The 14,201-nt window shown below is 46.1% G+C and overlaps 1 protein-coding gene across 1 annotated transcript; it reads right to left on the reverse strand.

The window, feature by feature from the left end:
- Positions 1–2,603: 2,603 nt before the first annotated feature.
- LOC142558349 (galactosylceramide sulfotransferase-like) lies at positions 2,604–13,914 on the reverse strand (the record flags this gene model as incomplete). The annotated part of the gene is made up of 4 exons (XM_075670493.1): positions 2,604–2,622; positions 3,696–3,880; positions 7,445–7,756; positions 13,603–13,914. Coding segments are annotated over 4 exons (828 nt in total), but the record flags the coding sequence as incomplete, so codon positions are not given.
- Between the last annotated feature and the right edge of the window lie 287 nt (positions 13,915–14,201).

Below are 14,201 nucleotides of genomic sequence, written 5' to 3' on the forward strand. Positions count from 1 at the left end.
TTTTCAAAATATTTGAGGTGGTTAAGAATAATCTTGGCAGCGGCTGCCTCCAAATCGAACGCTTGCATAATTTACACAGATTCCGTGAAAAACGGCCTCGCGCTGTAATACTGAAGTTGCTACTTTTTATTGGCAAACTCGCTTTATTGAAATTGCATTTAAGCTCAGGAATTCAGGGCTTCAGATTTCTGAAGACAATTCAGCCATGGTTGGAGCCACAGAAAGAAAAGTTAGCAGGCGTCGGTTCACTGTCGCAACAATGAATCCAGTGTTAAGCTCAAGCATAGAAAAAGAAATTCAACAAGAGGGGGCACTCAGCAAAAACTGGCAAGAGGAAACACGGCACGGCTAGCAGTAATCCCAGCCGTTAGTTGACGCTATAGCATCGGAAAAAAACGAATGTGAAATGAACTTACAGACAACGCTTTATTCTTTTTTATTCTTTGCCGATAAAGCTAAAACGTTTTGCGTATAAATGAACTTATACTTTGCGACTTATTTTTCTTGCGTCACCTAGCAACAAGCTAACGGAACGCCAGACGTGCCATATGCATGCGTCATGCGCCAGACACGCCACCGAAGCGAGCGAGGCCGGCTGCGCATGTGACGTTCGCCTGTTCGGCGACCCGTTTTTATTTTTCTTTTTTTTTTTTTGACGTAGCCTGCTTGTTGGGCTCCCGGCGTATTCTTGCGTTCCTTCTGTACTTCGACACGGCACCACTGCACTATTGGACTACAGCAAGGCGAGAACTTTTGTTTGACAGACTGCGACGCATTTCAACCAATTTAGGCTTTTATGGCGCGGAACCAAGACGCGTGACGCTGTTAGCAAAGTACAGCTCGGCCGTGCTGGCGTAGTTAAGTGAAGTTAAAGACCGGTACTGAGAGACATTTGCGACGCTTTCTTTGAGCCCCAAGATTATTTTAGCTTTTTTGCGGAGTTTATGAGCACAAACACATTCTCGCTTGAGGGATCGTCGTGCTTTATTGAACAAAGTTCGGGTCGCCGCGCATCACTACGACAGAGCGCCGGCGAGGAGGCAAAATTTCATTTCTGATTTCGCGTGTAAATTCATTGACTGCGGCCTGAAGTGCCTTCTTGCCACGGTAAGTGAAGCATCACGTAACCAAAGTTTTGCGATAGCCGGCGCAAGGTGCAGAACAGTACGCGCGTAGAACCGGCCGACGTGCGACCATGGAACAGCCGTTTGATGTGTTCGCAGCCGTACGTTCTGTGGAGCCTTGCCGAGCCTTGCAGTACCCGCCGTGGTTGCTCAGTGGCTATGGTGTTGGGCTGCTGAGCACGAGGTCGCGGCATCGAATCCCGGCCACGGCGGCCGCATTTCGATGGGGGCGAAATGCGAAAACATCCGTGTGCTTAGATTTAGGTGCACGTTAAAGAACCCCAGGTGGTCAAAATTTCCGGAGTCCGCCACTACGGCGTGCCTCATAATCAGAAAGTGGTTTTGGCACGTAAAACCCCAAATATTATTATATTAGCCTTGCTGTGCATCCGCTAACCTTCACTTCCCTGCGCTTCCCGCGCGCACAGATAAAATACGCCTGCCGTAGGGAGGATTCGTTCCTTAAAGGGACACTAAAGTGAAAAATGATTTCTTCTGCATTAGTAAATTACCGTCCTACAACACCAAAAACAGCACTCTTACAACGATAAGGCGTTTAAGCCAGAAAAAGAGCCAGAACGAAATACGGGTGGCGACGCCTACTTAAGTTCCCGCACCTGGGGGCTGTGACGTCTTGGATTCTGATGGCATCTTCTAGGGCCTACTAATTATATATAGCGGTACAGACTGACTAAATTGTGTTCTAAAGGAACCAAAGATTAAACATGGCAAATTTCGGGAACCTTTATTCAGTCAACGTGGCCCAAATGCGAGAACATACTTTGGAATCCCTGACATCACGCTGACGTACCGGCGCTGGGGTTTCGGCGCGAAATTCAAATACTGATAGTTGGACCTTCATTTTCTCATCTAATAATCAAACTATTTTTTTGAAATGACTGCCTGCAGGGTTCTCAAACAATGCTTCATTAGTATAAACTGATTTATTGTTTCGCTTTAGTGTCCCTTTAAGTCAAAGCAGCCGCTTCTTTCCCATCTTCCAGGATGAAGCGTCGGCTGGCAAGTGCACGGTGTCGAAGGCAGCAAAATGCACATATTCGGCGTAACGCTCTATCAGCACGTGTAATGAGGTACACCTGTGCAGGTGTGCATGAACCTCGAACGCGCTCTGCTTAAAAGACTTCGTGCTGTCGCGAGTACTGCGAGGAACAAGCAACAGTTAAGCAACATGTGTTTTATTATGCACAAAAGCAAGTTGCCACTGAACACGAACTATGTATTCATAACGTACGTTTACGTGCCGCAAATGCACCATATGCGCTGTCAAAAGCAAGAATCACTGACCTGCAAGGCGTTCATTGCACAGATTCTGAAATGCATCGGTTTCGGCCTGCGACGGCACGTCAGCATGATTCCGCCAAAAGAGCAATATTCCCCGCGGATATTGCTTCGTCCGTTGTCATTGCCATGGCACGGTACATTGCATACGGCGTTGCATGCGCGTACATTTCACGAACTTTAGTTCCTCCTGTCACACCTGGCCACAGAAACATCCGGGAGAGCACGGTGCAGATAACACAGTGCAACAAAACACGGAGACCAACTCAAACCTGCCCGCACGGCGCCTTTGGCACGGTACGAAACCTACGGAGCAACACGTGTGAGCGCGCAGAACCAAAACAAAGCCGCCATTGTGGCCCGGAAGGCGTGGCCGCTACGGCAAAGAAATAAAAAAATGAGCAAAAAAGAGAACCTGCTACATCATTTCCTCCACACTTTTCTCCTAGCGCTCGGAGGGGGTAGGGCCTCTCCTCAGTTCCCTTCCTCCATGGCTACAGCCAATTCGGCCGTTGGGCACTATGGGGGTGTCCGCTCTTATTGAAAGTCTTTCTCTACGGCATACTGTAGGTGCGCCGACGGCTCGTAGCTTTGCGTGCGCTGTGTTATCACTACTGAGTTTGCGTTGAAGCGATAGACAGCACGAAGATCCCTTCGCTCGCTGCAGCTGCCGCGACTACTCACGCCACCGTTCTGACAGCGAATGTGCACGGTCATCGAGTATGAAGAGCGAATTCATGTTTGACTGCACGCGCTGGCACCATGCTAGGTAATTTAGATAGTAAGCGAATGTTTACTTTTAAGAGGCGTTCTACTCCGGCTGCTGCTGCGTATGGCGCATCCGCGTGAGCCCTGCCTTGAACACGATCTGCGATGCCGACAGCGTAGGCGTCAAGGCGCACCGAGGGCCAATAGCTGCAGGACACATGCGCTTGCACGTCACGTTCGTTCACGAAGTGAAACGACACTGTAACTTTTATTTTCAGAGTGAACTGTCGGCGGTGGATCAATAAGAAACCAGCCTTTGTCATTCGCCTTACAATAGCATGTCGTGGGCACTCATCTTATCTGCATGTGATTTGCGAGCATCTGGTTTCCTCAGCCACGACTAGTCTTTACCACGCGTGACGGTCGCTCCAGACCGGTCGTGGCGCCGTGGGTCGTGGCTTAATTAGCACAGTGTGTTGATCTTAAATGGTCACCTGTTTTTTTCCTTTACTTACTAATGATTGGTGAGCTTTATTGCCTCTCTCGTTCTCCCGAGCGACGCACTGCTGGTACCAGTACTCCGTCCTCTGCTTCAGCAGGCGCAGTTCTCTCCGCATCCGTGCCCGCCCGAACACTTGCACGCGTTCGTCGAAGCGCCTCGTGAAGTACTCGTACAGCTTCACGTCCAAAGCGTTCAGCGACCGGAGATCGGCCGCCAGCGTCCCGTTCGGTGGACGTTGGTACACTGCCTGCGTTGTAACGGCGCGCAGGCGCAGGCAACTGCAATTAGGAGTTAATATACCGCAGTAAACGTGCAGTTCAACATAAAACATGTCGTACCATCAGTCACACCCAACACGTACACAATGAGGTCAACCGAATCACAGCTTGTTGCGGCTCGAAGTGCCGTATGGGCCAGGAATCCACAAAGCCCATCGACGAGTACGTCCGGTAGTAGGAATGAAGAAAAAAAAAAGGTTTATTTTACAATCGTTACAATGGCTCCAGGTACGGAAGCCCACTTCATGAGGGAGCATATTAAGTGTCTGAGTTCACATCCGGGGAGGTATTCTGTAAGAGTTCCCCTAGTGTACTGTCCATTTCGGCCGCTGCTGATTGGCTAGGGCCGCCCGTCCCCTCCTCCCTCGTACAGCTACATCCAATCAGCAGCGGACTTTTATTCTCACCACTGCGGAATGCCGAGCGCGCAACCCAGCGCTGTTCTTGTCCCAGCTCGAAAACTCTGATGCTTCTCCGAACCCGAGAGCAACCAACGCAACACGGCTTGCGGCCGCAATTCTAAGGTATCAATCGTCACTTACAGCGCATACATAGACGAGAGACAAAAACGACGACGAAGACAAGCGCTGACTTCCAACTGATTTTTATTATGAGGAACATACATGTATATACTGGGACACCAAGACAAAAGCGCCCCCTACAAAGCAACAACCCGACATGAGTTCCTAAGGTCGCGCATGTGCTCTCGTTCATCTTAGGTCATGAATTTTGAATGCATACTCATGTCGGGTTGTTTCTTTGTAAGGGGCGCTTTTGTCTTGGTGGCCCAGTATATATATATATATATATATATATATATATATATATATATATATATATATATATATATATATATATATATATATATATATATATATATATATATATATATGTTTCTCATAATAAAAATCAGTTGGAGGTCAGCGCTTGTCTTCGTCGTCGTTTTTCGTCCCTCGTCGATGTATGCGCTGTAAGTGACGATTGATACCGTGGAATACCAACTAGCCCGTACCAAAACCTTGCTGCAATTCTAAGACTCCGTTTGAAATATTTTTTTTTTTGCCACTGAAGCGCATTACGTATTAAGTGGCACATGGTTACCCAAGCTGGTGTCAAAGAGGTTTATTGAAGAGCTGAACGTACCCAGTGGTACGTAGCCAGTGATCAAGCTAGCATAAAAAACAACATATTACAAAAGTGGCGTAATTAGAATGAATTAGCAATTAATACGAATAAATGTAAGGCTGTACTGCTTACGCTACTGCAAAAGCACGTAATCTGTAACACTGCCTTTTGTCGCGGCGCGGAAAGGATATAATTAGTTGGTATTGTATAAACCGTTAGGAATGATCTTTAACAAAACATTTAATTTGCGTTGCACACGTATAAAGTTTACTGTCTAACCTGGCGAGACCATGTGGTAAAATTTGCCGAATATTACAAATGCTACCTACTAAAATGAAACTTCTTATATAAGTCTCTTCCTTCCACATGTTAACAATAGCAACCTTGTGTGGGATAGGAGATCGCAAACAAACGTTCATACTTTAGCAACACTACGAAAGAATGCCATCTGTCATATTATTAACGCTCCCATTTGATGCACATCTCTCTCGAAATATTTTGCGCTCTTAATGTGTTGCGTATTGAACACTTTTATAAATATAGCCTAGGCTTGAAATCTAAAGAAATGTTCTTGGTCTAGCAATGTGGTTTTCAGAATTTTGTGCAACCTAACTGAATCAATGGAGGCGTCGCACAAATTCGGAAAGCGAAATGAGTGGGGATTGCCTTTCGCAAGAATTAATTACGGTGTGAAGGGATTGCAATACCAAGTGCCAAGAATATAAAAGTTGTTATATGCTTCTGATAACGAGCTGAACACTATTACAAAAAAAGCACCGAAAACAAATTTATTAGGTAAAAGTAAATTTTTTTTAATTTGATATTTGCAATTCTGGTAATCATGTTTCAAGCCTCTTTCTATTTTTCTTTTTGTTCCGCTTTTTATGTATCGCTGGACAATGCCAACATTCCTAAAAATATACTTGTAAACATTTGTACCTCAAATCTAAACACATGTCTATTCAGTTGTTTAACGATTATGCATGCAGAGCCTTTTATATGGGCGGCCAAATGTATTTCTTAAATATGTATGTTATAATGTGTATACATGTGGATATGTTTTGTACCCGTGTAATACATTTTTCTATTTTGTATTCGCCACGGTGGCCGCATTTCGATGGGGGCGAAATGCGAAAACACCCGTCTACTTAGATTTAGGTGCACGTTAAAGAACCCCAGGTGGTCGAAATTTCCGGAGTCCTCCACTACGGCGTGCCTCATAATCAGAAAGTGGTTTTGGCACGTACACCCCATAATTTCTTTTATTTTGTATTCGCTGCAACTGATCGCCAAAGAAAGGGGCAGGAATCACGTACAGCTGCTATTGGGCAGCTCTTTGTTCCTCGCCCTTGAATTTTTTTATTTCTCTGTAAGAAAAAAAAAAGTTGTAAATGCGAAAATAAGGTTGAAAGTTGAAAAGTGGGGACAAGTGCCAAAGAAAGGCTGCGCTCTGCAACTGTAGGCCAGTCCAGAAAACAGTGAAATCTAAAAAAAAAAAAATGAGGTGCGTCCGCGTGGCTATGTGCCGGTCTTCAATGAAACTCCTTGAGGCGAACTTCTGGGGTCACTGCGCATGTGCCACTGGGTACGCGTAGACTTTACGGCGGCGCCGCCGGTAGGCACAGCTTGTCCAGAGGGAAGCCAGAGGTCGGTGAAGCCCTGCTTCCAGAAGCGCTGGGGTGCAAAGTGGATGGGAGGATCGATCGGTCAGCAATCGAGAAAAACAAGAAACGTTCGGGGTATTGGTAGAAGAAAAGCAGGAACGAGAATGATAGGAACGGATCCGTGGTAGGCATAGGTACAAGGTGGTTATAGATACGTTCAGGAAGAGAGAAAATGTTGAGGAGGTGCGGGCAAAAGGCTATGTGACCATTGTTCAGCGCTCCATTTCAAAGGGGACGCCAATAAATCGTCATCATCGAAGTACGAGAGATGAATCCGGCTGCAGCACATGCCTCGTACAGAACGCGTCTCGGCTATTCGCGTACTTGGATCGCTGTCGTAGGTGAGTTTAGACTGAATTTTTTCATGCCCGCCCGGTCACAAGAGGGAAAGAGGACGAGGACATGGTCTGCATAAACTCACAACTGTAAGTTTATCAAGACAGTCAGTTAATTTATACGCATGTAAAAACAACCATGCAACTAACAAAAGCTCGATAACATTCAAACAGAAACGAACCTCTTGTAGATTTTTTCGCTGCCTGAATGTTTATTATGAACAGAAAAGAACTTACTTGTCCAACTTACGGTGCCCAAATTCAACTTGAGGCCGTAGAATCGCGCTATTTACCTCAGGAAATTTTGAAATATACGATCAAGATCATAAAAAAGAAGTCCGTTATAAGCAAGCACTCCGCACCCAACCAAACACTCAGATCGTCGATGAAAGCGTGAACGAGTACTCACACGCCGTGCGTTGATCTTGAACATGACGACGTCGTCGACCTCCCAGCAAAGCAGGTCTCGAAGCAGAACGAGCGACTCGTTCAGGCGCTCGACAACCATGACGAGGTCAAAAACCGCGTCCACGTGTTCAATGAAGGCGTCCACTGCGGAAACATTGTCGGCTTGCGTGAAATCGAAGCCGAGGTCGAAGCTCATCTGGTCGAAGCCCAGCCAGTCTCGATGGGGACCCGGGAAGAAGCCGTGCACGATGTGTCTTTGCGATGCGTTTCGCACGACGTTCGGAAGGCGCTCCAACTTGAAGTGGAACCTCTTCTGTAGGAGAGGCGAACGGGTGACAATCTCGCTCTAGCGTTCATATACAACTGAAGCGTTATATACGTGGCCGTTTGCCTCGAGCGCCATATTAAAGTCACATCGATCTATACAAATGTAAAAGTAATGTGATTGCTTTGTGAAGGACACACCAATCTATACACATCTGCAATAACCGTGATAATATCGTGTTTCCTGAAACACAGGTATATTCTATAGCCATTGAATTATTAGCCTCTGCATTCCACTTTATTTAAGCCCGGAAAGTCCAACGTGTATTTTTGCTACGCTGAGTTGGATACCTCAAAGTGACAGAGTGAGCAATAAATTTTTTGCAGGAAAGTTAATGCCGAGTTAGTACTAACATTTGAGACGCGCTAGAAGTGGATTTTTTGTTGCGCAAACAACTCAATAAAGAAAGTACCTGAAATAAATTTAATTTTTTTTTGTGCGTGTGCGAATGTGCTCTCCATGGCCAGAAATAAAAGTAAACAATTTCCTTTACTTCATAGTAAAATATTTTTGCGCGTACAATTGACAAGGACACAGTGAAGGGGGACACACGAGCGCTTGTGTGTCCTCCTTCACTGTGTCCTTAATTGTCAATTGTACGCGCAAAAATACTTTACTATGAATTCGTACCAACTCGCCCAACTATCAGTTCTGCTGCAATGCCCTTTACATTTTCTTCATCGAAAACGGTGTACAAGCTTTGTGCACCTCAACAATAAGTTAGGTAGGAGTGTACATAAGTTATATACGTTATATCAAAGTTATATAAGACCCTTTGACTGCGACTTTGCACCGCCATACTGAACAATGTTTGAGCGCAATGTATCATGCTGTAACTTTAGAGCGTGATTATACCCATCTGGACAAACACATATTACATCTTCCTAGAATCTTCGCCTGCCCCGCCCACACGTTGGCACGCACGAATACACAACGCGTACACACAGTGTATCAAGCTACCAACATGTCATTGATACCAATGACCTTATATAGGAGGCCTTTCAGATTGAAGTAATTGGATCTGCGGTGAATGAGCGACGTGCAAAAGTCCAACACTGCGGCCGCGCCAAAACTGGCAGCGCTTCGTCCGTCTACTTCATATGTCCCGTGTCTTGCACTGTTACTCGTTTGTTATACAACATCTAGCAACTGACCTGATTTCGCACATTAGTGTAAAACTGCGCACTATCTGCCTCTAAAAGAAGACTTTCTTTAGAAGTGAGCATTGCTTTTGACTACCTGAAGTTTCCTGATGCACATGCAAAGTACGGCACACATCCAAAGTACGTACACGGTACAAGTACAGGAGTAGTTTGACATTTGGTTGGCACCGCAATGTGACCCCCGCAGGCGGAAATCGAACCCGCGACCTCAGGCCGTGCAGCAGAACGCCACACCCAGCCAAGCCACCACAGCGGTCAACAGGGCGAGTGTCATCGCCCTCTCTGCCTCCCCTTTCTTTCATCTGTGTCTCTGCACTTGGAACTTAATATCTTCTCTGTACCATCAAGGTGTGCGCATGAGCGCGACATATTCGTCTCGTAGTCACGCCGGCGCGGAACCGCGCGAAAAAGAAAAAAAAAACTAGTTTCAGACAGTGTAGATATAGAAGACCCTCCGTGCGAAATTTGACTTGCGCAATACGAGCGCGAGCATCACGGAGAGCTCGCAAAAAAATAGAGTTTGTTAATACCGAAACTGAAAAAAAAAATTTGACACCATTACAGCTTGCCGGAAGTCATGCGTGACGCAGAGTGCGCCGCTGCTGCGCACGACCTCCGAGATATTGCGACGCTCGCGGCCATGCGTTATAGAGTTTCCCACCAGATACTGGCGCTGCGATCATTCAGCCGCCATGGGAATGCTGTATAGTGTACGTGTGCGAATATTCGAAACTTTCGAATAACGAATCAAATAGCGTTCTATTCGATGCGAAGGCCGCATCATAATAGTCACTATTCGTAAACGCGAGTATATATTTTAGAATACTTTTCGACTACTTCAAAACGTCAGCTGCACCCCAATAAACATAAAATTGGAGCAAAAGTGCGGCAACTTCTCACCTCCACGAGCACAGTATCGACATGAAACATGAGAATTTGCGTAGTGGAGCAGGCTACGTCACTTAGGTAGCCATACTTTACAGGATGCACAGCGATCATTCGCACCCTCTTAAGAGCCCAGCGCATGCGAAGAAACTAGTTTGATCCTAATGCTTCTTCAGTGCTTTTAATAAACAGTGCTTCATAACGTACTATGTGATGATATAAACTTGCTAAATTTAAGAATAATGGGATGTGAACCTCGTTATATAATAATTGTGATAACGGCTGTTAATTAACTTAGCATTAGCATTCATTAGAAAACTATTTGAAAAGTATTCAATATTCAATTGAATTCGATTCTCTTGTGGCACTATTCGATTCCTATTGGATTCGGTCTCAAAAATCACTATTCGCACACCCCTAGAATGACGATTAATGCGTGGATTCGTCTGATTTTGGTACTTGTGGCTTCCGACGGTCTTGTGGTTTCGTTTCTTGCGTTTTATCTGCCTTCATTGGCCTGAATTTGGAACCAGTTCATACATCTATATTTTTTTTTAATGCAGAAGGCAATCAGACTCTGCGAAGACGCATAATCGCTGCTAATTGAAGCGTTTCCACTCGTTCATGCGTCCGTGGCCTAATGGTTTCAATGTCGGGCTTCTGTGCCAGATGTCCTGCGTTCAAATCATGCCGTCGGACAATTTTAATTACGTTTATTCAAATATTTATAACGAAGTTATTTCTTGAAAACGATCAGTTTGCAAAGTCACGTAGCCGTTTAAAGCCAGAAGGACGAAGCTTATAGGCAAATCCAATCCATGTACTAAACCGTCATTCCCTTGCTGGCTCAACTGACCTGCCTGCAGCTCCCGTAGACACTGGCGCCACAGTCCACTCTAGCAATTGTATGAATCTCTATGCCCGTGGCTATGTGACAAATCCCGCAGGCGACGTGCTCGGACTTAAGTCATAGCTGCAAACGGCGGGTTTTTCGCCTCAGTGCTCCCTTCAGTTGGTAGTCGGCGTTCGTGTTGTCCACTTCTCTTGTGTCCTGTCTGCACGCCTCACCATTTTCGCAAAACGAATCCTTACCAACTAGCTCAGCTTTCTGTCGTTCTAAACGCCGGGTGCACGAGTCGTCTGCTTACGAGCAACCGACAAGAAAACTATGCAATTACCATCCAAAAATGCTTCAACCAAGAATGCTTCAGTGGCATGTACCACTCGCTTACGCCAGAGTGAAAATTTCGTTGCAGTTTTTAACGTACGTCGTGAATGGTACGCAGCGTGCAGTCCGCTACCAACGGGAACAAGTAATTGCAAAGTGTGTGCTGATATTTCCTTCGGACAAGTGCGGAGTCGCACAGCTTTGTAGCATATTACTAACGATTGCTGGCGCTGACATATTTCCTTATCCCTGCACTGTGCATTAACGTACCCTCAGCTGGCATCTACAGCTAGAGCGCTAGCTAATTTCAAATGTTTCTCTCACCTTTACACCGCACTGTGCATTTCGTTTCCAGTGTCGCAAAGATTAAGTCAGTGCTGTAAATGGCTTGCTTTCTTTTTTACCTCATAACGGAGGAAACGTGTAACGCTTAACAATGAGGAATTCTGCGCTTTCACAACACCTCAGCTGTGTATTTTCTTTATAACAGAGCCAACCTTTCTTTTTTTTTTTGCATGTGTGTAATGCGGACTTCATGGCCTTGTCATGAGCGTCAATTCACCTTTTCTTTTGCTGCGCATGTGTCAAGAACTGTGCGCGCGTGCCAAAGCGGCAGCCATATAGGCCAGCGCGCTCTGCATTTCCGCTAATCTTGTTTGGACTGCGCCTTCTGTACTTCATGCTGTCTGTACTGCACGGGTCATTGACGCGACCCAATAAACGTGTCACAGGTGTCAGGCGAGGGCACTGTGGTAGGATAGCTCGGAAGAGTATTTTATTATCCTTATTTTAGTACTAAATGTGCGTAATGAAATTGCACTTGTCGGAAGCACCGGCTTCTGCTCCGCTCCGGCACGCATAAAAATAAGGCTAGTACGAAATATTTAAGACATGGTGGTGGAGAAAAGTGCGCATGAAAGGTTCTCCGACGAACTTGGAACGCAGTTTGGCACATATACTTATATGTAATAACGCTGGACTGACCAACAAAACGGACCGTTTGACGCACTCCTAGACCGATTAAGCCTACACGCCCTGCTGTTGAATCCTGTAATAAAAAGTAAATAATCTGAGGGCACGCAGCGCGAAACAACGGAAGCTTCGGTGCAGCACCGTGTGAATGGATTCACACAGCATGACCAGCCACGAAAGGTCATTCGGGTTCGTTTCAACGCTTTTGATAGGCGATACAACAATTACTTTAGTAAATAATGAGCGAAAAATCTAGAGTACAGCACAAAGAGACCCAGAGCTATGTTTTTGCCTTTTTTACTTTATCTCAACCAGCTAAACACTATGCGTTCAATTTCTGAACAGCTAGCTTACTGGTGAACCTGGCTTAACGCGGGTGATCCGAAATGAAGCAGACATTGGTATAGTCTGTGGGCTTTGGCGAAGAGAACAATATTATCCTGTATTCTCCAGGATGAAAAAGACATACATGAGGAACGTTTACAACGAGCGGACATTTTCCATCTACGATAGCTTCGCAGAAGTTTGCATTAACAAGGAACTTTGTGTCAAATTTAAGAAGCCAATTATGGTAGTGGTGAGCAAATTACGGCTGTATATAGAGACCCGCGTTATTTTTCAGGCAGGTACGGTTTTACTATGTTATAATTAGAGCAAAGCGTGTCCATGTTAGAAGTTTGATGCTATCGAAACTGAGGTGTCATTAAAGTATGCTTCCTTATGAGTACAGGAAACCTGTTTCGTTTGAGTCCAGTTACAGGTTTGCTTCATTTCAAGGATATGACATAACCGACAATTCTGGCGTGCACCTCCTGCAATTTTTGTGCAACCACTCGTGTTCCAACCTTTGATGCTCATCGATGTGCTCAGCGACGTGCTGTGAGCTAGTTGGTCTGAGCCGCTCGGATGACAGACCACCTTCGGAGGAACAGGTCTAAAGGGATTGTGACCTAAGCATTCTTGCATGCACAAGGCCAAAAAGCCCTATTGGGCTTCTTGGAAGCGGCCGGACTGTGCGAATGCTTGTGAGTTGTCAGCGAACAATTCTCTGGAAGGGTGTTCACACTGACTGCCTCTTTATTTAATGGTATCATTAACTTCCTTCATACAGAGGCATTCAGTGTTGCTATTGTTATTAAAATTGTAAATATCAGTCGGTTTATTGTTATCTCTTATAGCACAGTTCTACGTATTGGAGAACGTGTACGTAGTAGCTAACCTTTCTCTTTCACTGTATTTTCCATTTAAATCTAGGGTTCTACGTGCCAAAACCACCATCTGAATATGAGGCACGCCGTAGTCAGGGACTCCGGATTTGAATTTAATTCTGAGATCGCGTGCTTACTAACGCAATGGCAAAGACACTTCAGCAACCACGGCGAGTCCTTTATTTCCCATTCCTCTTAACCCATAAGCAGCACTCTAGAGACACGCTCTCCAGGCCGACCTCTCCTGCTTTCTATTGATTGAAATCTCCTCTTCCTTTCCCTTTTCTTATCTACCTTTCCGCAAATGTCGTGTAGTCAGTCGGTCGCAACCTTGGTTAACTATGGAGGAAAAGAAAGAATCGTTTCTTTCTTCCCTGCCTTCCCTAGTCTATTCGGCTTCCTTGCATCTGCGTGGGACGCTCGAGCAGCTGCACTCGCCTCGTAATCGAAGTACGAGTAGAGCGACTCGAACAGCGCGGCCGGTTCGCGAACGATGGTGACGAAGACGACGTCCGGTTTGAGCACGGCCCGCATCTCGGACTCGTTGAACCGCGTGTGGTGCGCCAGGAAGTCGAACGGCGGCTTCCCGACCGCGGCCATCGTCCGCTTGAAGGCGCGCGGGTAGCCCAGCAGGTTGCCGCGCGAGGGGAGCGCGAACGTCATGTTGCGCACCTCGCCGTATCGCATCAGCACGTTCTGCACCGAGGAGCTGGCGCACTTGTGCATCTTCAGGAAGCAGACGCTGCGGTTCGCGGCTCGGCACGCCACTGGGGGCTGCTGCGTCGAAAGCGCGCGACCGCCCCGCCGCAACCTGCGCCGCAACAAAGTTCGTTATGAGCTTTGAGCTTCGAATGAGCATTGACGTGAAATTTTAGCCATATGACTTTTTCGTTTACGGTAAATCAAAGTCTAAGCTCGCTAAAAACCATTGAAAGAGAACACTGGTAAACGTCAAAGCGCCATAAATAAATTATCGTAATCCTTGTCTCTACGAACCAGAGCCCCGATGTACAACAACAACAAAAGCTCTTGCGGCG

This window comes from Dermacentor variabilis, chromosome 9 (assembly GCF_050947875.1).
Source record: "Dermacentor variabilis isolate Ectoservices chromosome 9, ASM5094787v1, whole genome shotgun sequence".
In the NCBI taxonomy this organism is placed as follows: Eukaryota; Metazoa; Arthropoda; class Arachnida; order Ixodida; family Ixodidae; genus Dermacentor; species Dermacentor variabilis.